Here is a 23,551-nt window from a genome sequence, read left to right on the forward strand (position 1 = left end):
TGGGCAGGCATTGTTGGTGATGTCTTGATTGGGCCCCATGTTCTTCCACCTATGCTCAATGGAGCACGTTATCATGATTTCATACGGGATACTCTACCTGTGCTTCTAGAACATGTGCCTTTACAAGTACAACACAACATGTGGTTCATGCACGATGGAGCTCCTGCACATTTCAGTCGAAGTGTTCGTACGCTTCTCAACAACAGATTCGGTGACCGATGGATTGGTAGAGGCGGACCAATTCCATGGCCTCCACGCTCTCCTGACCTCAACCCTCTTGACTTTCATTTATGGGGGCATTTGGAAGCTCTTGTCTACGCAACCCCGGTACCAAATGTATAGACTCTTTGTGCTCGTATTGTGGATGGCTGTGATACAATATGCCATTCTCCAGGGTTGCATCAGCGCATCAGGGATTCCATGCGATGGAGGGTGGATGCATGTATCCTCGCTAACGGAGGACATTTTGAACATTTCCTGTAACAAAGTGTTTGAAGTCACGCTGGTACGTTCTGTTGCTGTGTGTTTCCATTCCATGATTAATGTGATTTGAAGAGAAGTAATAAAACGAGCTCTAACATGGAAAGTAAGCGTTTCCGGACACATGTCCATATAACACATTTTCTTTCCTTGTGTGTGAGGAATGTTTCCTGAAAGTTTGGGCGTACCTTTTTGTAACACCCTGTATATTTAATAATGCTAATGGCCAATGACATATTTAAATTATCAATTTGTTCTTAATGAACTGGCTAATAGCTTTGGTATGCTTTCAGTATGATGCAAATTTGATGAGAATGAACCTATGTCACATAGTGCCTACTACTGGATGTCCTATTAAATGACTTGCATCCATGCCTGTTGTGTGCATATGGATTCAAAGCTGTTAAAATGTAATTTTAATAATCAGTTGGTGTTTTCCTGCTCATTTTAAGGCTTGTTGTTAATAATTTTTTTTGAGGGGGGGGGGATGTATTAGTTTGTGTTGAATGTCCACTAGAATGTTTACTATCAGTTCTGCTGAGGTGTTACTCACATGTGGTGACTCACCACATATGTGCCGAATGAATCTTGGATTCATACTGCAAGCTCAAGCTCAAATCATTCCTGTGCACCTTGAAAAAAAGTCTTCAGAGCACAACATTTTCGTTGTTTTATTAACGGTCAGTTATGAACTTTGGGAATATAGCTTTTTTATGATTGAAATAGTTGTTCACATATCAGAGTGAAGTGTGGGTAAAGGTGGTGTGCATTTTCTGCACCATCAACTATAATTGATGTCTACATCATAATCTGCCAGATTCCTCACCACCACCCACCTGCCCGTGGTTCTAAACTTCCATAAATATATCTCAGTTTTGCCCTAAGCTCACGGAAAGTGGCATAGGTGACATACAGTAAAACTGGTCATTCATTTCCACTGGAGACTATAAAAGTTAACTTAACCTCTCACTGGATCAGCTTAGTGAATCGACACTTGGAACTCCTCCCTATGTATTCTCTGTCTTGCTTTTGTTGACACAGTCCCTTGAAGTAGTTCTTGTAGCATACTGGATTTCTTTGGTGATGGAGATAGTCCACGCATGTGGCTATGAATGGAAGTGTGGGTAGTTAACCTACTGTAAATAATCCCTGGGATGCCATTACAGTGCATTTATCAACAAACACTGTAAAATAGTTCAAAGCTAAGTAGTTTGACACAGTTACTATTAAAAGTCCCAGAAAAACTGAGAGCATGGTTTGCACAGTGATCAGACTTGCATCCTAATGCTGCCTGAAGAGACTGGCGCGCAACAGAAATCATTGGTACACTTCACATAACTTCGAAATTATTCATACATTGGCGACAATAATAATAATAATAATAATAATAATAATAATAATTTTTTCCTGATATAAATAGTTTACCACATAGTGGTACTGTGGTAGCAAAGATTTAATGACACTCCTGCTCTTACTAGCATTATTATGTCATAGGGGCTTCTAATAATTAATATTTGATAAGGAAAATGTCTTAATTTTGCACCTAAATGTCGTTGGGTTTTCATCGTTCAGAATTGTCTAGTTGGATCCACTCTTGTGGCTTACTTGTAGTTTGTCACAACACTGGCATACTTCGGTATACCGTATGGCACAACTAATCTCACTATCTGTGTTCTGGATGTGGGAACAACTTCTTACATGTTGCTATAGCACTCTACATTGCTGCTCAAGAGAGAGAGTTATTCATGTTAACAGCAACATTCCAATACAATGTTAAAATTAAAAAATAAAATGGTACCTGTAATATGAGAACTCTCGGTGGGATCTTGTCCTTTTTTTGCAAAATGCTGAGTATCATATTTTGTAGACTAAAGATGACACATTTCCATTGTGTTGCTTGTTATTGATATGTTGAAAATTTACTTTCTTTGTTAGTACATCCTGATATTTTGTTACAGCAAAGAAGAACAAGATGTTAATCCCAGAGCTGCAGTACAGGCATTAAAATACTACAATTATTCAATAAAAAAGAAGCCAACAGAACCATTCAAACCACTTATCACAGCAGAGCAGATAGAAGAGGAATCGGCAGAAATAGAAAATATCTTAGGTAAGACACAAAGATTGTATTCATGCCATCGTTTGCAGCAAAGCTTCCTCTATGCAGTATTAACAGATGCAAATTCTGCTGTGGTTGTATGAATGTCATTGGCTAATAAAGTCAGTCTTAATGTGAGGTTAATTTAGAAGTTCATACCAAATGTATTGTTGTGTCATAACCACCAAACACTGGTGGATGCCTGATGTGCAATTGACTTAATGCTGTTTCGGAACCCATTGGTAACCGGAGTATACCAAGCTTGGAAAAGATGTATTGCCTGTATTCTAATTATAGGTGACAACTTGTATGTTGCCTAATCCAAGACAGTCATATAGAGGTTTTGAGTACCTGGCATCTCTACCAAACAGTGTCAAGATTTCACAATCAAGTTCAAATTCAACAGCACATTTATTGCTTAATACTGATGCACAAACAGAACTGCCTTCTGGACAGTGTGTGATGCTATTTATGCAAACATGAACATTCCAAAATATGCTAATGTTACAAACATAAGAAATTTCTAAAACCTTCCAGAAATGATGAATACTAAATAATAAACATTTGTTGGTGATCAAATTTGAACTAGTGACTTTCAGCATGTCAGCCTGTGGAAATAACCACTATGGACTGGTGCAGTATTCAGAGCATCATTATTTGCTATGCTTTAAGGATGGCTGAGAAGTACCAAGTACTTCCATTTTACAGCATCAATACTTTATGAAGTTTTAGGTTAAAAATCGATGATAATACAGCAATAGCAAGTGGTAACAACTGCCCAAAAAAGTGAAAATAAATATGCTACAGTAAACAAGACAAAATTAGATATGTGATCTGCTTACAGCTGTGGAAGACTATAGAGAATTTAGAGACTATTGAAAGATGGCTGAACTATAAGGATTTACAATCCAGTGGGTTAAAGTAAGGGAAAAAAGGAAAGATGTGGTGATATGTAAGGGCAGGTGTTTGATGAGACTGTTAATGAGCCCCTGTCACAAAAGAGATTGCAACCTATGTTGTAACCACCACCTGACTTGCAAATGTCTTTCCAATATAGTCTTAAAAATGTTTGTTTACAAGTGCACAGCCAAATATAAATAATGCATCTGTAGCCAATAGTCTCTCACACAGCAGAAGTGAATGTCATCTTGAAATTACACATCTTCTCATGTGTGTCTGAAAATGAATGAGTTATTCTTCAATTTATTTATTAGCATAGCGGTACAACTCTCTCATTACTCACAAAATATTGATGTCTATTTTTTGATGGACTTTACTCTGAAAAAACTTTTTTCCTGTGATTTTGTTGGTAATATGAGTCTTGAACAGTTATACTGCAAATACAACTTGACTTGAGACATGGTACTGAAAATAACACTTAAATTCACAATGCTGATACAGCGAATAACTGTGTTGAGTGCAACTGAATACCATTTGGAATTCCTTTACTAAGATACATTCGGGATGCAGAAAAAAAAATATTTCAACATTTTAATTTCTTTATTTATATCACTGTTGTATGTGTTATTTATGAAACACAAGATGCTTAATTTGGATTGTGATATCAGCCTTTAAGAATGTTTCAAATTTGTTTACCCTGAAACATCACACAGAAATTGGACAATCTTAATTTGTCCACTCCGTCCCCCTCTTTCGTTCCCTTTTCTCCTCTAAGAATCTGCACCACCTCTAATCAGTTGAATTACTGTTTAACTTGGCTTGTATTAACACAGTAAATTTTACAGTCCCAGCTTGAAGGTAATAAAATGTTGCAATTTCTTCATTCCCTATGCTTGTCTGGGATGTGAACTATTGCAAGGAATGTCATTTGTGTAACATTTCCTCACATAGACATTTTTCTCATCATCCGTCCTCACATAATTATGTGCTGCATTGAATTTGGCACACTAGACAGCTGCAATATTATCCTTTCCGCACTTGCACAGCACATGTAGGTCTCGTGATGTATACAATGTGGGAAAAATTGGGAGGAAGTGATATCTGAATATCAGCTGCAATTAAATGATTGCTTGTTCGTGTGCTCCACAACTCACTAATTATTCACCACAGTTCTTCTGTCAGGTTAGATTCCACAGGGAATCCTCCTCCTCCTCCTCCTCCTCCTCCTCCTCCTCCTCCTCCACCATTTTCTTCTTTTCTCTACTTCTTAGTGCTTTTGTATCATTCAAGAATTACTTATCATCTTGTCTCATATTCACCAGTTTTAACATTTTGAAGAACATAATTTTAATCTGCTTTGCTGATCATAGTCTTCTATTAGTGTAAAACTAGTTCTGAGAAAGCAGGTGCCTGACAGGAATTCATTTGAAGAATTTTAAGGAAGTGCAAGTCACCCACAAAAGAGAAATGTATGAAACTGTCATTTGCTTCGCACAAGTATTGCTCATCAGTCAGGAACCATAACCAGGAAGGGTTAGTAAAGAAGATAGCAAAGATCCAAAGAAGAGCAACACATTTTGTCCCAGGTCCATTTGCTTGTATGAGAGAATGTCTCAGAGATGTTCATCAGTTTTCAGTGGCAGACACAATAAGAGAGGCAGCTTGCATCACAGGGATTTTTACTATTAAAATTCTGAGAGTATGCATATCGAGAAGAACAAAGAAACGTAAGATTTTGTTCTGCGTGTATATTGTGAAATGATCATGATGAGAAAATCAAGACATTTGAGCTCATATGGAGACTTATTGACAGTTGTTCTTTCTGTGCGACATTTGCAAATGCAACAGGAATGATAGGAAATCATAGTATTACACAAAATATGTTCTGCCACACCCTGTAAGGCTACTTGCAGGGTTTAGATGTTGATGTAGAACTGGGTGGTGCAGTCTGAACTGCTGTTCAGGAGTAGAATTCAGCTTCATGAACATCCAGCTCACTGTGGGTATCCATAATTTCCATAATAATTTAATCTGTTATGAGTGACATGATGAAAAATATACTTTATGAATATTTAAATTCACGAATTAAAGTTTCATTCTCTATTTTCCATCTCCTATTCCCCTTTCTAGGTTTTGAACTGTTATTGAACTATGAGTGCTTAAGGCACTTTTTAAATCTACTCTGCCTAAATACTATGAAGCACACTTCATGTACTTAAAGTACTGGAAAAGAGTATGCACTGATTTTTTAAAGAGCAGTAATATTGTCAACACATGGCACAAAAAAATTATAAAAAAATTCACTGCATAACATACATATAATTAGGTTACCCATAATCTTTGTTAAACAATGACAAGGCACCAACACTTGTGACATTGTTTTATTAGGAACAAGGGACTGATGACCTCTTAGTTTGGTCCCTTCCCCCCTCTTTTAAACCAATCAACAAGGCACGAATTGGTGACATCCTCACTGGGATGTTATGATTGCAGTACTGTTAGTAATATAAAATTCATTTCCATCTTGACTGTAAAGTATTTTATTATTATATGACCAGTTACAATGTGTTATGCGGCATCATCAGGTATTAAGTGCTTGGCTACAAATAGCAAGTCAGTGTGAACTGCAGTATCATAAGCAGCAGATTCTTCTTGCAAATGATCAGTGGTGTACTTCAAATATTTGAGGTGAATGGATCCTTTTCCTTCTTAGGTTACTATTAACTGAAGTATTTACTTGTCTTTATGCGAGGAGAAAATAACTGATATGCAGATTAGTTAATTTGTTAACTACCTTTCTCTAGCTGCAGCATAAATATTTGGCATATAGGATGAAATGTGGAGTTGTGACATTGCTGTAACAGACTGACTTGAGAAAAGAGGCATTTGGAGAAAATTTTTTTTTTCTCTGATTTATTTTTTGTATGAATGGAATGACTTGCGAACAGCATCAGAATGAAGTTATAATACTTAATCACTTTTATTTAAAAAAAAAATCTGTAGTTTATTGGATTCTATTATACAAGTCTGGGAACCTTCTGCACTGGATGCAAAATTTAGGATTTTTCCACTATCAGCATTTGTATTTAAGTAAAAGATTTCTATTTCATACTGAAAAAAAAATAACATACTATTTGTGCTGATAAGTGTTTCAATATTTTCAAGGTACTCCATGACTGGATTTTGTAGCAATTACACAGGCCTACGATGAAAAAACTTTTTTGCTGAAAATACCTTATTCTTATGTTTTTTTGGGTGGGAAATCCAAATATGATACACCCACCATTTCATTACATTTTACAGTAAAATATGTTAAATTAAGTGATTTTTTAAAGAATTTAACAGCTTTTATGTAGTTAAAATAATTTAAAAATGAGGTGTAATGAATGTAGACGACGTTGATAGGACTGCTGAAAAACATTTGCTGGCAAAAGGTAGATTCTATTTTTGTGTTAACAAATGGTGTTTTGTTTACTGTCAACCTAACTTCACTTTCACATTTCCCGTTCATGTGTTTAGTACAATGTCTAATTGTGGTTGTAAAAACTCTGCTGACAGTTTCTGTTATATTTGTGGTGAATTTGTGATTAAAAAAATACCAAAGAATCATTGCAGCCTTTGTGAAAAGGGTTTATCTATCGTACTTTGGATCTAAACTTGGTGATAAAGATAAATCTTGGGCACCACATAAGGTATGTTATGTGTGTGTTTTGAAGATGTGAGAAAATGGTCCAAAAAGGAGAAAAAAGCCTTTAGATTTGCTGTTCCTATTATATGGAGGGAGCCAAGAAGTCATTCCAATGATTGCTACTTTTGCAGTGTTGATATTACTGGTCATAATTCGAAAAACAAGTAGGTAATATGCTACTTTTACCTTCCGTCCGCCATCCGACCAGTAGGGCATGGTGTAGATTTGCCAGTTCCTGAACCACCAGATGATTTAAATCCTATTCCAACAGAATTATTTTCTGATGTAGAATGTAATTTAGATGAACCAGATGATGATGAATTCCATTGTAATACAGAAAGTCTAGAGCCCAGATTGTTTACTCAGACCAAGCGTAACAATTTGGTTAGGGATCTGGGCTTAACGAAAAAAATGGTGAATTGCTTGGCCCTGGATTGAAAGAAAAGAACTTATTGGCAGTTGGAACCAGCATATACATGTGTATATAAAGAGAGTGCAGCAATTTTCCAAGTTTGTTCAACAAGAAGGTGATTTAGTGTACTGTTCAGACATTCCCGGTCTGATGAATGAGTTTGCTATTGAATACAAAAAGGAAGACTGGAGGCTGTTTATTGATTCATCCAAAACTAGTTTAAAGGCTGTTTTGTTACATAATGGTAACATGTATGCATCTATACCTGTTGGACATTCTGTACATATGAAAGAAAGCTATGAAATCCTAGAAATAATGCTGAATAAAATAGGCTATTCTGCTTATGGTTGGATGATATGGGGCGATCTAAAGTTATATGCATGCTCCTTGTTCAGCAAGGTGGCTTTACCTAATTTCCATGTTTCTTGTGTGAATGGGACAGTAAGGCTAGGGATCAACACTGGCACAGAAAGAACTGGCCTGTGAGGGAGTCTTTGAAACCTGGTGAGAAGAACATTCTATGCAAAAACCTTATAGATCCAAAAACCGTACTCCTACCACCTCTACATATAAAGTTAGGCCTAATGAAACAGTTTGTAAAGGCTTTGCCTAAAGATGGACCATGTTTTAAGTATCTCTGCCAAAAGTTTCCATGCCTTTCAGAAGCTAAACTAAAAGAAGGCATCTTTGTTGGACCTGACATTAGAAAATTGATGTTTGATGTTAACTTTGAATCCACAATTACCTTAAATGAGAAAGAAGTATTGGTACCATTCAAGCAAGTCATTACAAAGTTCTTAGGACATGAAAAATACCCAGAATATGTTTCTATTATAGCTACAATGTTAAAGAAGTTTAAAACTTTAGGATGTTTAATGAGCCTGAAAGTTCACTTTTTGAACAGTCACCTTGATTACTTCCCGGACAGTATGGGAGATGTTAATGAGGAGCAAGGAGAGTGTTTTCACCAGGACATTAAAGTGACGGAAAAACGCTACCAAGGCTGCTGGAACACCAACATGATGAGGGACTACTGTTGGTCATTTCACCGAGAAGTTCAGAAAGCGACTCATCGTAGAAAAAGCTACACAAGAAGCTCGAAAGGAAAAAGAGAAAGGAAATACAAATCAACTCCAGCTAACAATTGAAACCTCTATCAACACACATGATTGTTTTAAGTAGCTTACTGTAAATACAAACCATGCTTACATTGTAACAAAGTGTTTCATTAATTTCCCCATTTACAGTATAGCATAGGATTTTTATACTCTATAATAGAAAGCATATTGCTTGAAAACTGTGGGTGATACAAAAAAACTAAGGCTAGATTTGGATTCAGCTCATAAAAATCTGTAAAGATCAGTTATCAAAGTAAAAAAGTTTTAAAAAAAAATGTTTTGTTGCAGTGTGTTATTACTGCATGCAGTGACTGCTGATAATATTTCATATTAGCTGTTTGTCATAACTACTGGTTAACGTTGTTGGAAGTGAAAATGTGTTGCAGGTAATGTTTCTGTATATGAAAATTCATTTCCATTGATGTGTTGTTTCTGTCGGTGGTCTAATCATGCATGGGAAATTACTGAGAGTTATTGTGTTTTTCTACCCCATTGTTATTTTACACACTTTAGAATTTGGTATGGCTGACACAGTGCTCAATATTTACACTTTTCCAGTGTTGTTGTGTTACTAAATACAGTCACATTTCTGTAAAATGATTTAAATGTTTTATCAGAGTGTTTGAATGTGAATAATGTACAATTTTTTGTACCCATGTGAAGCATGGCAACATTTGTGAAAAGGCAACAATGAAATTTACATGTGAGTGAAGTTAATTTCCTACCATAGATTATGTATAGGGCATTCAGTAATTAGTTAAGGTTACATAACTCTACATGATCTCTAACTTTTAAATTGGGCAGTCACTTTAAAACTCTTATGTTTTGCAGTTGGAGCCTGTAAACATCATGAAATCACATCGAGTATGGGCTGAATATTTTCGTGGGGAATCTTCATCCATGAGCTTTATGTATGAGTATAGGGCTACTATAAATGATTCATTTGTTTTCAAATCTGTATTTTACAAAGTATTATGTTCACAAATATCATAGATGCACAACTAGAACTGTAAACTTCCAGTGTTTGCATTTTACACTCTACAAATGTCTTAGGAGTGCCCCTTTGGTCACATAACACATGTCCAAGTAGTGGTAAAGTACATTCCATATTTTATGTAACAACATCCTGACAGTGCTCATCACAGTAGCATTGATGTTTTGTGTGAATTGTACCAATGTTCTTGGAAGTACGGGTATGTAAACATGATCCTTAATGTATCCCCAAAGGAAAAATCACAAGGCATTGTATCAGGTGACCTGGCGGGAGGGGGCAAGGGAATAGAGCCATGTCATCTTCACCACTACACCCAATCCAGAGATGTGAAAGTTCATTATTTAGGTATCAACATATATCAGTACTCAAATTAGGGGGTGCCCCATCTTGTTGGAAGATTAAATTTTTGGAAATGGCCATCACAACTGCAAGATATCAAGGTATGAGGTACCTGTCAGTCTTCTCACAGAAAAAAAATTACCTGTGCAGCTTCATGTGTGACTTTGCACAGGAAACATGAACCTTCAATAAATCTTGTTCATGCACCACATTTCATGAGTGTGTTCAGTGCTTCACAGTCTCACATTGTGGCAATTAACTTCTACAGGTAATGGAAGGTAGCTTCATTACTGAATATCGGCTTGGAGGTGAAATGTTCATTCTCTGGTGCTACCTGGGTTGTGATACAAAATTGAAGGTGCTGGTCATAATCTTCCAGTTTTAATTGTTGCATGAGCTGCAGGCAGTACAGTCTGAAATGTAACTGCCATTGCAAAACCTTCCACAAAGTTTGCTGCAGTATTAAAAGTTCGTGGCTTGCACTGAGTGTTGATGTTTTTGGTCTACATACGAAACTTTCTCTCGCCCTCTCCACAGCTGCCTCTGGCACACTTGGCTGACTGGTACTTTTCTGTTTACAGGAACAGCTAGTGTCCTTAAATTGTCGATGCACAGCGTTCTGTTTACAAAGTGATTCTTTTCCATAATTCCATCTGAATGCACACTGCTATGTTGTAACAGATGAACATCGCACATTTCTCAACACAAAAACTCTTTTCTTGCTTTGTCAGCATTTTGTCGAGACACTGCATTCGTAATGCCAACTGGTGGGTGCAATGTAAACCCAGTGAGCTTATGGTTCTATTCATGTATCAATCATATTCGTACAAGCAAAACATTAGAAAATATAGATCTTTGGAAACAAATGAATTATTTACTGTAGCCTTGTATTAACAGTGGTTACAAGAAAGCAGCGATGAAAAAATTGTGAGCAATTATACGCCAGACATGTTTGATAGGAAAACATGTAGACCAGGGAAGCGGTGACACCTATTTTCATTCAGATGGCTTCCACATTTTGCATCCCACATTACTATGCTGGAATGTGGCATGTGGAGTTGCCTGCAAGTGGTGGTACATTGAGCATTGCTGTTCAGATTGCCATCTCTATGCTGGAGTGGAGAAAGCATATTGTAAAATTCATAAAATGAAACTTGTCCTGTAGCCTATATACCTATGCAGAGCGCTGGCCCAGGAAAGAGATGGGAGATGTGGATAGGGGGAGAGGGTTCAGTTGTGAGTGTCTGTTATGTGGTGAGAGAAGTGCTGAATACTGTCATTTACCTTTCCCAATAAAACATTAAGGACATTACACTAAATGTAATGGAGTTGACTTCAAAGCAATCTTCTGTGCCTGAAGACTGTGGTACCGTGCTGTATGCAGCAATAATTGCAAGAATGACACTAGAATGTGTTGACATGAAATTGACCGGCAACTGGAATTCCTGCTCCTTTGCAATGGGCTCGTCCAATATGCTGATCGAAATGTGTTCCATATGAACTTCTCCTGAGTAATCCGAATCCTATGGCATCCCAAATCATAACAGTTACCTTTTGTCCATAATGCAGGTGCAAGATCACAATCACTATGGTACCACCTAATGTGCGTGTGACTATAAGACAGCCTGAAACAGTACTCCTTTTAAGACATTACATTTTACCATCAGTTGTGCCAGTAATATTGTTCACACACTTATTACAGTCTGAGGCATTGATGATCTCTGGACTCTGGAAGCTGACACGATGGCATGTATTCCAGCAGCCTGGCAATCAACTTAAGCCATAGAACTGTTGATACAGACGGGTATATCCTTGTTACAGTGCCCCATCACGGGCTGGGCCACCTGTGAAAGCAGCCATGTTATACACCAACTCCACTGCAAATACTCCACTAGCCACCAAATGGTGTGTAGCAGAAGGCACTATTCGCACCAAAGTCATATTCCCCCAACCCCTGTTCCATTCGCGGCTCGCGCGAGGGAAAATGACTGTCTGAACGCCTCAGTACGAGCTCTAATTTTCCTTATCTTTGAATGGTGACCATTTCGCGACATGAAAGTTGGTGGTAATAAATATGCGCTGCACTACATCCTCGGTGAAGATCGGATTTTGGAATTTACTGAGCTGCCCCTTCCATTTAGTGCGTCGTCTATCTGCAAGTGTGTCCCACTTCAAACTTTCTGTGAGATTTGTAACACTCTCACGATGGCTAAATGTACCATTCATGAATCTTGCTGCTCTTCTTTGGAACTTCTCAGTCTCTATGTTGGTATGAATATCAACCAGCTGTCCATCAGAATGCATGGCCACTGCCAAACTTTTGTCAGGAACAAAGTTGACCAGCCAGTGGCACAACATGCAGCTGAGCACAGCATGCTCAGTCTCAATGGCTGCTTTACAGCCCAAGCCATCTGAATCCTTCTCTCTGCCACAAGCTTGTCTCAACTATGCAGATGGCAGTTACCCTTACAGGACATCCTCTGCTCCTGTAATTGCCCTGCCTCAATCTCAGGTAACCCACTGTACTCTCACCCTCCATCCAACAGTTTCTGCTTCCTCCATCCTGTCACTCCCTCTCAACACACACCCACATTTTGCCTTCAATGTGTGACGCTGCCCTCTGGCAATGACAATCTCGCTAGCCCATATACCTGCCACCCTTCCTGCTGTATTCCTAGCCAGCAAATTGGCCGCCGCTGCCTCCTAGTAGCTAGCCACCCCCCCCCCTCGCTCCGCTGGTCCCCCCCCCCCTTTCTTCAATCCCTCTCTCCCGCTCCCTCTTCCTCCCCCCATCCCTCTCTCCTGCTCCCTCTTCTCTTCGTCCCTCTCTCTCGCGCCCTCTTCCCCTGCGCCCTCTTCCCCTGCGCCCTCTCTCTTGCTCCCTCTTCTCCCCATCTCCCACCTCTGTCCCCTCTTCTCCTCCCCTTCTTCTCTGTCCCCCCGTGCCACAGGCCACTGATCCCACCACAATCAGTCTGCCTATGCGCGTGCGTGCGTGTGTTTTATACTCTGGCTCATCAAAGGATAAAGACAAAAGCTAGCAAGTTTTCTTTTTTTGTATATTCCTATAGACAACTCAACACTTCTGCTTTGTGGTGAGTGGTCTCCTTTATTCCAAAAGTATTTCTGTCTACATAGTTAAAGAAGCTGGGGTTGGTGGAAGGTTCCAGATTTCATGGGCTATGAAACAGTCATTTAAATTGAGACTGGCATGTTGTGGTCAGCAGTATGCTCTAACACTCTGTGGTCAACTCTGTTCTTGGCCACAGTTTGGTGGTGGTCACTCATTTAGGTGGGCAGCTGGTTGGTGATCATGCCAGCATAAAATGCTACACAGGAATTGAACCTCATCCTCGCTGCGGACAAGGGTTCCACCACTGTCATTGTGAACAACAATTATTACCTGAAAGAAGGCATCCATCCACTAACTCCTTAATCTACAGGCTCTGCAATAGTGATCCCATGCCAGAAATCCAGCATAACCTTGAATTCCAACTCACAGCTTTGGGACCACACCAGACTCCCTTCCCCAAATGCATCTCCCTCCTCACTCCAGTGACCCCTACACATTCACCTTCTACTTGCTTCCCAAAACTCATCAATAAAACAATCCTGGATGCCCCATTGTAGCTTTCTACAGTGCTCTCATTGAAAAATTCTCCACTCTTGTAGCCCCCCACCTTCTACCGATAGCTTGCAAGATTGCCTTAAGTCACACACACTATTTCACAGACTGATCATTCTGACCCATGTGAAATTTCTTGTGTGTTGATAAAGACCTTTGATGTTGAAGAAACGTAGTGTCACTTGCCTTCATGTTTCCACTTCTCACTCTCTCTGTTTCATCAAACAATGGAAGCTCCAGGCTGGAATGTAACAACATTATGAAAAGGAAAGTTGCTACTCACCACATAGTGGAGATGTGCTGAGTCACAAATAGGCACAACAAAAAGACTGTCTCAGATAAAGCTTTTGGCCCATAAGGCCTTCGTGAAAACACACACACACACACACACACACAGCTTTTGGCCCATAAGGCCTTCGTGAAAACACACACACACACACACACACACACACACACAAACACACAACACTGCAGTCTCGGGCAACTATAGCCACACTGTAGTATCTCTTTTTTTCGAAGGCTGTGTGGGCTGAAAGCTTTATTTGTGACAGTCTTTTTGTCGCGCCTATCTGCGACTCAGCATCTCTGATATATGGTGAGTAGCAACTTTCCTCTTCGTAATATTGTCTGTTTCATGTAAGATTGACCATTCCAATTGCATAGAAAGGCACTGCCTGCAGTGGTGTAAGTGGGGTATGTAGCTAAATTTTATTTTGTACCCCTGTCCCTCCCTTGTGACAATTTTTGTTTTGTTTAATCTCCATTGTTACTTGGCCTGTTTATTCATTTTTTGAGATAAAATGCATTTTAAGTGAAGTAGAAGGTACACATTTCAGTAATTGTTGTCTGTATGATTCAGTTCAAAGCCTGGAATAACGCACACTCCAGAGTCGCTTTGTTTGCAACAACAGCACAATTCTTTTTTCATTGTTTCACTGCCGATCAAATTTTTTGCCTGTGAGAAAGATGTATCCATCACGGAAATAACACCTTGGGTGTGAGGCGCACCTGTCATATCCTAGTTTTGCCACTGTCTACAGGACCTATACATAGATCACCTCTCTGCAGTAGCAGTGAGTTATTTCTGGTACACTTTCCATTGATTTGCTAAGTTTGGTTTTTTGGACCATTCTTTCTGGATGTTACAAAGTTCACAAATGTAGTATACAGACTGTTGTTTTTCATTGCCTTTGTACTTTTTGTTGCTTGAGCGACAGTTCAAAATTTACAGAGAATTGTATTCTTAACTTGCAGGGCCTAAAGTGTTAGCAGGAAGAAATATCCCCACATGGGGTGAAGATGAGTCCCCTCAAGTGAAACAAAAGCTAGCACCTCCAGTTCCACCAGCAAAACCTTCAGGATACAAAGCAGGAGGAAAAGTGGTAAGACTCTTGCTACATCAAGTTACTAAGTCACAAGCAATGTTAGAGATAGTAACATTCTTTTATATGTTCTAAACAGTGCTTTGCCAGTGCTAGTGGTGTATTTTGCAGTAATCACATTTCACAGTCGACATGCACTTTTACATAAATAGACGTTAAATGGTGTAATTAAACTGTTAGTGTTAGTTCAGACTTGATGAGGATAACATAATTCTTGCTTACCTGCTGAGTTACTCATTTTTTATTGTGCCATAAGAAGTATAGAAGTGAGCATTATCATTGGCTCATTCTCAAATTCTCATTATCATCATACCCTCCACAAAGCAATAGTCATAACAACAGTTACCATAATAAATTGTTGAGAATTGTGGGTATGACTTCTAGCTATTCTTATTTTGTGACACTCAGCAATTTTTTATATTGGCTGTATGTTTTAGCTGTTGCGTTTTGGAATGTACAGTGCTTTTGAGAACAAGACTGATAATCTTGAAATTTATGGCATCATAATCAATAGCCGTGTAGTTCAGAGTAAATTTTCTTGTACTCAACCACTGGCTCAAGAATCACAATAAAAAAAGTTGTGCATATTCAGACCTATTGGTGTCCTGTGACAGATGATGGCACTCACTAATTATGCACAACTTTATGTGTAACTGAGATGTTTGAAGGAAGCATTGTGGTGTTGGAAGGAGGCAGTCTGACTTGCGTATTAATTTTAATAATAAATAATTTTGTGATTGACTCTTGAGAGTGAAATGAAAACTTTGCAGACAGATGGTGCATGATATTTTGTTATAGACTTCTCTGTTTCAGTGTTACAGAGAAGCCAACATAGCAGATATCTTGTTCATAAAACAACAATGATTGGATGATGTCTAGCCTGCAAAATTTGACTTGTTCACCTGCTGAATTTCGTTATTTCATGTGTTAACAGTTCATTTCAAATCAATATGACCCAAGATTTATTTTCTGCTTTGTAACATGGCGAGGAGTGAATGTTGCCTTTTGTCATGTAAATTCTTTTCTGACTTATTTGCCTCATGATATGTAGTTAAAATTATTGTTGACCTCATTCTTTCCTTGTTCAGTTTGTTTTGATATGATTATATGATGGACTACTGTATTTCAGGAGAGTGGTGTGATGCGCAGATTTAATTTGGCAGTTTCATCAGCTTTAGAGGGGGCATGGAAGCAGCAGCTCATCCAAGCACTAGGTCGAATACAGGAAAGGGAATGACGAGTGGGCAATAAACTTTGTTATGCTACCAGCTACGGGAATGTGATCCATGCCCTGCACTTTTTATGACATTTACCATGCTTAAACTGCTGTTTGATTGACTCAAAACATAGTTGGAATTGAAATGGCATTATAGGTGGGGAGAAACTAGACTGTGGTATGTATTTCTACAGGAGACATCGTTTTAATGTAATTATGGTCACGTATGACACTTGAATGGTGCAAAGCTCGACCAAGGTGCTGTCGTGGGTAGCACTCTGGACTCTAATTTAGGAGGACGATGGTTCAGATTCAAGTCTGGACATCCAGACTTCAGTTTTCTGCGACTTCTATAATTGCTCCAGGGAAATGTCAGGATGGTTCCTTCGAAACAGCACGGACAGTTTCCTTCCCCGTCCTTGAAACATTCTGATCTTCTGTTCCATCTCGTCCTCAATGTCAACAAGATGTTAAACCATACTCTTCCTTCGTTCAACAGTGGTGCTGATGTTGTCTCTGCACCACAATATGGTTGATTATCGTGGTTGGAACAAATGATTAACCAAGTGCATTATTAGATCAGTGTCCAGATATCTGCAGTGTCAGCACTAGGGAGGGAGGGAGGGGACAAATTGGTTTCAAATTTAATTTGCAATTTCCATCACTGTTATGTCGGTAATTAAGTTTTGCCGGGATAACATTCTTAAAAGGAACAACATTATTGTGTTTGCTTTGATTGTCAACACCGTAAGAACAATAAATTGTAGCAATCAATAATGGATGCAAATCACAGCTGTCGCTTGAGATATTTGGATTTATGGGTTCATAATCCACAGTTGGGTCACAGAGACAACAGAATGCTAATTTAACTCAATGGTAACTTACGCAGCAGAGACCACAAGCAACTGTGCAGTAGGAAAAACGTTTGCCACATAAGTGAGCATTTGTAGATGGCATCAGATGAAGAACAAATTAAAGAATACCAGTTCTACCTGCCTAGCTTACAGAGGATTGAATTGAGGAATGTTTAATGTATTGGAGCAACAGTTTGTGAAATATTTGTGAGAGAAACACAGTGAAGACTTCTCGATTACTAGTGAAGTTATCAGAATGAAAGTGGTGGAGATACAGAAGAATATTCCCACAGCGTGCGACATGAAGTTCAAAGCAAATAAGGACTGGTGCAATAGACGGTGTAGAATGTAGGTCTTACATTAGGGTGATGAACAACGCTAGCTTAGTGACTTCCCATGGTACTTCAGTGTCATGTATTTAGTGTAAGTACAGGTACTTGCTAGGTCACATGGGAAACAAATGAGATGCCTATTTATTCTGATATGCAGTCAAATGTTATACTTGATGTGAAGGCCATTAAAAAATTTTTTATAAGAAATTCTTTCAATGAAAAGGCCAGTATAACAGTTGCCCTGGTTGCTTTGCTGGATAGCAGGAAGCTGATCCCATATATGGTTCTTTGTCTTAAGATGTAAAGAAAAGTGGAGGATTACCCAGGAAGTTACGGATCTGATATCAAAGAACAGCACTGACCTATTAGTGATTGCTATAGTTCAATTCTTTTATCTTGGCGGCTCGTGCATGCCTGCCCAGACGCTGGAGATTGCTGCGTTGCCAGTTGCACACGACGCACGCGCCAATAGAAGCAGCGCCATAGTATAGCATAGTTCGCAAGCTTACATGTAGGGGGGAGCGCGCAGTTCATGAAGTAAAGCCACCACGGCCGCATTAACCCTTTCATTGCTACAAAGACGTGCTCCCTGCATTCCGCGCTGTGGGCGATTTTGTCACTGCACTGCTCGCCTGTGCAGACACATTGTGTTCCGACTGCTTTGACACTCTTTATCATTCGATTCCACAAAAACTATTTGGCTCAAAAATTAGATTTTTACCTATCTTCTTGACTGATACCTTCCCCCCATAAATGACTTAATTTTGTTTCGATGTTCAACGCAGTTATTATGCAGCATTAAATATAGTAAACCTTTGCACGAAATTTTGAAGAGTTTGCAGAGGTAAAAGTCCATAGAGTATACTTTCCGTATGGTCGATTTTAGTTGCCACAATGTTGAGAATGAAATGTGGACAAGATACCTATATATTTAATTTAATTTAAGTACCACATAAGTGTCGTATGTAATATTGAGAAATATTCCGTCTTTCGCGACTGTAACAAAAGTTTTACTTACATTGGGCACGTTTGGCTTTATTTTAAAGCACTTCAATCAATCAAAAGGAAGTAGACAAAATACATTAAACAAAACTGTGGACTTACAAAAACATTAGGACTTGAATATACCGTCTGTCAGTGAAGTGCTCAGAGCTATGTCAAATATAATTTTGTGTGTGGCACACACAAACAGCATTTATTTGCTAAAACACTGATGAGCCAACACAAACGTTGAATATTGTGCTACCGCAGCACAAAACTACGAAAGGTGACTTGGCAATGGAGGACACAAAATACAGTCCTCTTATGATGCTTCAAAAGAGAGAAACGCGTCTGGTCTAAATAAGTCGCTTATTACAGTTGCAGAAGAGGGATATATTTCAATACCATTGGTAAAACTGCGACTGTGGAACAAAAACAAGAAATAGAACATGAATACCACTGTGTATGTGCCATACCTTTCACCGATGGAAGTGCTTTAAAATAAAGCCAAACATGCCGTGTGTATATAAAACTTTTATTACAGTCACGAAAGACGGAATATTTCTCAATATTACATACGACACCTATGTGGTACTTAAATTAAATGAGATATTGTTATACAGTAAATATTATATGAAATTTAGGTATCTTGTCCACATTTCATTCTCAACATTGTGGCAACTAAAATCGACCATACGGAAAGTATACGCTATGGACTTTTACCTCCGCAAACTCTTCAGAATTTCGTGCAATGGTTTACTACATTTAATGCTGCACATCAAAACAAAATTAAGTCATTTATGGGGGGAAGGTACCAGGCAAGAAGACATGTAAAAATCAAATTTTTTGGCCAAATAGTTTTTGTGAAATCGAATGATAAGCGTGTCAAAGCAGTGGGAACACCATGTGTCTGCACAGGCGAGAAGTGCAGTGATGACAAAATCGCGCACAGCGCAGAATGCGGGGAGCACGTGTCTGCAGCAGCGAAAAAGTTAATGAAGAGGCAAAGCACTAGAAATTTCATTCAAACGAATAAAATTCGTGAAGTAAGGCACTCCAATATTGTTTTTAAATAAAGAAAATATTAAGCACCGCATAAGGTTTGAACTCATAACCTTTCGCTTGGCAGTCCAACACCTTAACCGTTCTGCTACCTCAGCGCCTCGAACAGTCAAACTCCATAAGGCCTCTAACATCACACGCAACTACTTATAAACACTGTTGGTATGACTGAATTACTCACGCTTCGTCGAAGTACAATAGGAAATAAACAATTACCGCTGTTCTTTATTGCGAAAAAGCTGTTCGTGAGATTGAAACAAACACCTTTCCTTGCTATCGCCTGAATTAGGAGTCTTATTGCTTGTTTGGTTTAATTAATTAATAGAATATGAAGCAATTGGTATAAAGAATGCTTTTTCCAAACTTTCTGTAAAAGAAAGTCTGCTATCAAGACATTGCTTTTGTTCTATTACTTTATTTATGACTGAACGTTTCTAAAACTGAAGCCACTCGTCCGCGCTCTGCACTGCTGTCGAGATCTGGCAACATCGTTCTCTGTTCATTGGCTGACTGTGTTTTGTGACGTCAGATGCGCAGAACGAACCTAAACTCGGCCGCCAAGATATATGATGCGCACTTTAGTGGCTTGTCACAACTTCAGATAATGGCTATTGTTGTAAATGGATCTTTCAAGACTCATCTGTGACAGTTTTACATTGAATTACTTCTTCAAGGAGAAAGGGGAATTTACAGAAATCCGCAGTGTGTATGCTGGATCAGTGGATCCTTACTGTCTACAGTGACTTTCGAGAGAATCTATTATGGAAAGAATTCAAAAAGTGCTACGTATCCAAAATCATGGATGGATCAAAAAATGAAATAATATGAGAGGAGTGTCAGGAAGGGTGAAACGGCAGTAGGATTACAGACGACGATATTACCAGTGATGATAATGACAAAGTAGTGTTAACACAACCTACTGGCTGAGATAATAAACAAAAAGTAGCCTTTGATTTTGATAGGTCAGAATCTGTTGAAAACAAAGCAAAGAATCTCAAGAAGCCTCTTAAAAATTGGAGTTCATCTTATATTCAGGTTCACCATATGGTTCAGTAAATATGCTAAACGGGTTCGGATATGACTGTTTCTAAAAGTGATGAAACTTAAAATGCACAAATAAAGATGGCCAGTAGGGTGCCAGTTGTGTTTCAAGTTTGGTTTGTTCTTGTGCTACCCCTAGTTTGGTTCCATTTCACAATAAAATAAGTTGTGTGTAATTTGGGGATCAATAAGAAAAAGTGAAATGGTGGACCTCGGCACCTACATTTTCCAAAACATGAAAAATTGCACAAAACTCTAATTTTTTTGTATGAAAATGCAACTTAATATTACTGAATTAACTTTAACAATGTAATTTAAGAAGCTATTATGTCCATTGTTGCATGGGGCAAACATAACTATAAAAGCACATGTTCTAAAATTCTTATTGATAAAATTTCGTGTTATGCTCTGGAAACTAGTGGCAATATTCAGCTTGCATTTATTGTGAATCTCTTGCCCAACGTAAAGTCCCGAGCGACTCGAAAAAAGTGCAGGTGACGTCTGTATATAAGAAGGGTAGAAGGACGGATCCTCAAAATTACAGACCAATATCCTTAACATCGGTTTGTTGCAGGATTCTCGAACATATTCGCAGTTCGAATATAATGAATTTCCTTGAGACAGCGAAGTTGCTGTCCATGCATCAGCACGGCTTTAGAAAGCATTGCTCCTGTGAAACGCAACTCGCCTTTTTTTCACATATCTTGCGAACCATGGATGAAGGGTATCAGACGGATGCCATATTCCTTGACCTCCGGAAAGCGTTGGAGTCGGTGCCCCCACTGCAGACTCCTAACTAAGGTACGAGCATATGGGATTGGTTCCCAAGTATGTGAGTGGCTCCATGACCTCTTAAGTAACAGAACCCAGTATGTTGTCCTCGATGGTCAGTGTTCATCGGAGGTGAGGGTATCATCTGGAGTGCCCCAGGGAAGTGTGGTAGGTCCGCTGTTGTTTTCTATCTACATAAATGATCTTTTGGATAGGGTGGATAGATATGTGCGGCTGTTTGCTGATAACGCTGTGGTGTACGGGAAGGTGTCGTTGAGTGACTGGAGGAGGATACAAGATGATTTGGACAGGATTTGTGATTGGTGTAAAGAATGGCAGCTAACTCTAAATATAGATAAATGTAAATTAATGCAGGTGAATAGGAAAAAGAATCCTGTAATGTTTGAATACTCCCTTAGTAGTGTAGCACTTGACACAGTCACGTCAATTAAATATTTGGGCGTAACATTGCAGAGCGATATGAAGTGGGACAAGCATGTAATGGCAGTTGTGGGGAAGGCGGATAGTGGTCTTCGGTTCATTGGTAGAAATTTGGAAAGATGTGGTTCATCTGTAAAGGAGACCGCTTATAAAACACTAATACGACCTATTCTTGAGTACTGCTCGAACGTTTGGGATCCCTGTCAGGTCGGATTGAGGGAGGACATAGAAGCAATTCAGGGGCGGGCTGCTAGATTTGTTACTGGTAGGTTTGATCATCACACGATTGTTACGGAAATGCTTCAGGAACTCGGGTTGGAGTCTATAGAGAAAAGGAGGCGTTCTTTTCGTGAATCGCTACTGAGGAAATTTAGAGAACCAGCATTTGAGGCTGACTGCAGTACAATTTTACTGCCGCCAACTTACATTTTGCGGAAAGACCACAAAGATAAGATAAGAGAGATTAGGGCTCGTACAGAGGCATATAGGCAGTCATTTTTCCCTCGTTCTGTTTGGGAGTGGAACAGGGAGAGATGACGCTAGTTGTGGTACGAGGTACCCTCCGCTACGCACCGTATGGAGGATTGCGGAGTATGTATGTAGATGTAGGTACATGTATATCGTACTCTTCCTCATGTGACTATAGTACCAGCTATTTCACACACCTTCAGTCGAAAGATCTACTATATCATATTTTGCATTTCAATTTTTTTTTATCTCCGGATACAGTTATCGAACATTTTTCACGTAGATCATCTTCAAGTTTAATCTTGTTTGATTACAATTACTCTTAGTTCAAGCGTAACAAAGTATCTGGAACGTACTGATCTCTTACATGTTAACATGCATGGATTCATCGGGCATAGATTTTATGAAACCCCAGTTCACTCTTTTCTCACCTGATATGGATCAAAGCAGTTAGCTCCATACTTAACGATCATATACAACCGTTCGATCGACGAAAGATCTGTACCCAAAGACTGGAAAGTTGCACGGGTCACACCAATATTCAAGAAAGGTAATAGGAGTAATCCACTTAATTACAGTCCAATATCATTAACGTCAGTATGCGGCAGGATTTTGGAACATATATTATGTTCGAACATTATGAATTACCTCGAAGAAAATGGTCTATTGACACAGAGTCAACATGGGTTTAGAAAACATCATTCTTGTGAAACACAACTAGCTCTTTATTCGCATGAAGTGTTGAGTGCTATTGACAAGGGATTTCAGATCGATTCCGTATTTCTGGATTTCTGGAAGGCTTTTGACACTGTACCACACAAGCGGCTCGTAGTGAAATTGCGAGTTATGGAATATTATGTCAGTTATGTGACTGGATTTGTGATTTCCTATAAGAGAGGTCACAGTTCGTAGTAATTGACAGAAAGTCATAAAGTAAAACAGAAGTGATTTCTTGCGATCCCCAAGGTAGTGTTATAGGCCATTTGCTGTTCCTTATCTATACAAACGATTTGGGAGACAATATGAGCAGCCGTCTTAGGTTGCTTGCAGATGACGCTCGCGTTTCTCGACTAATAAAGTCATCAGAAGATCAAAACAAATTGCAAAACGATTTAGAAAAGATATCTGAATGGTGCGAAAATTGGCAGTTGGCCCTAAATAACGAAAAGTGTGAGGTCATCCACATGAGTGGTAAAAGGAATTCATTAAACTTTGGTTACACAATCAGTCAGTCAAATCTAAAGGTCGTAAATTCAACTAAATGCCTATGAATTAAAATTACGAACAACTTAAATTGGAAGGAACACATAGAAAATGTTGTGGGGAAGGCTAACCAAAGACTGCGTTTT

The 23,551-nt window shown here is 38.9% G+C and overlaps 1 protein-coding gene across 2 annotated transcripts in view; it reads left to right on the forward strand.

The window, feature by feature from the left end:
• The window catches only part of LOC124721878 (serine/threonine-protein kinase Pak), a 134,638-nt gene that overhangs the window by 64,970 nt on the left and 46,117 nt on the right, over window positions 1-23,551 (forward strand). For both annotated transcript variants that reach the window (XM_047247025.1, XM_047247024.1), the window contains exons 3-4: window positions 2,439-2,590; window positions 14,909-15,036. In XM_047247025.1, the coding sequence (XP_047102981.1) occupies window positions 2,439-2,590; window positions 14,909-15,036 (280 nt within the window). The remainder of the gene's footprint in view (window positions 1-2,438; window positions 2,591-14,908; window positions 15,037-23,551) is intronic.

Source organism: Schistocerca piceifrons, chromosome X, assembly GCF_021461385.2.
Source record: "Schistocerca piceifrons isolate TAMUIC-IGC-003096 chromosome X, iqSchPice1.1, whole genome shotgun sequence".
Taxonomy (NCBI): Eukaryota; Metazoa; Arthropoda; class Insecta; order Orthoptera; family Acrididae; genus Schistocerca; species Schistocerca piceifrons.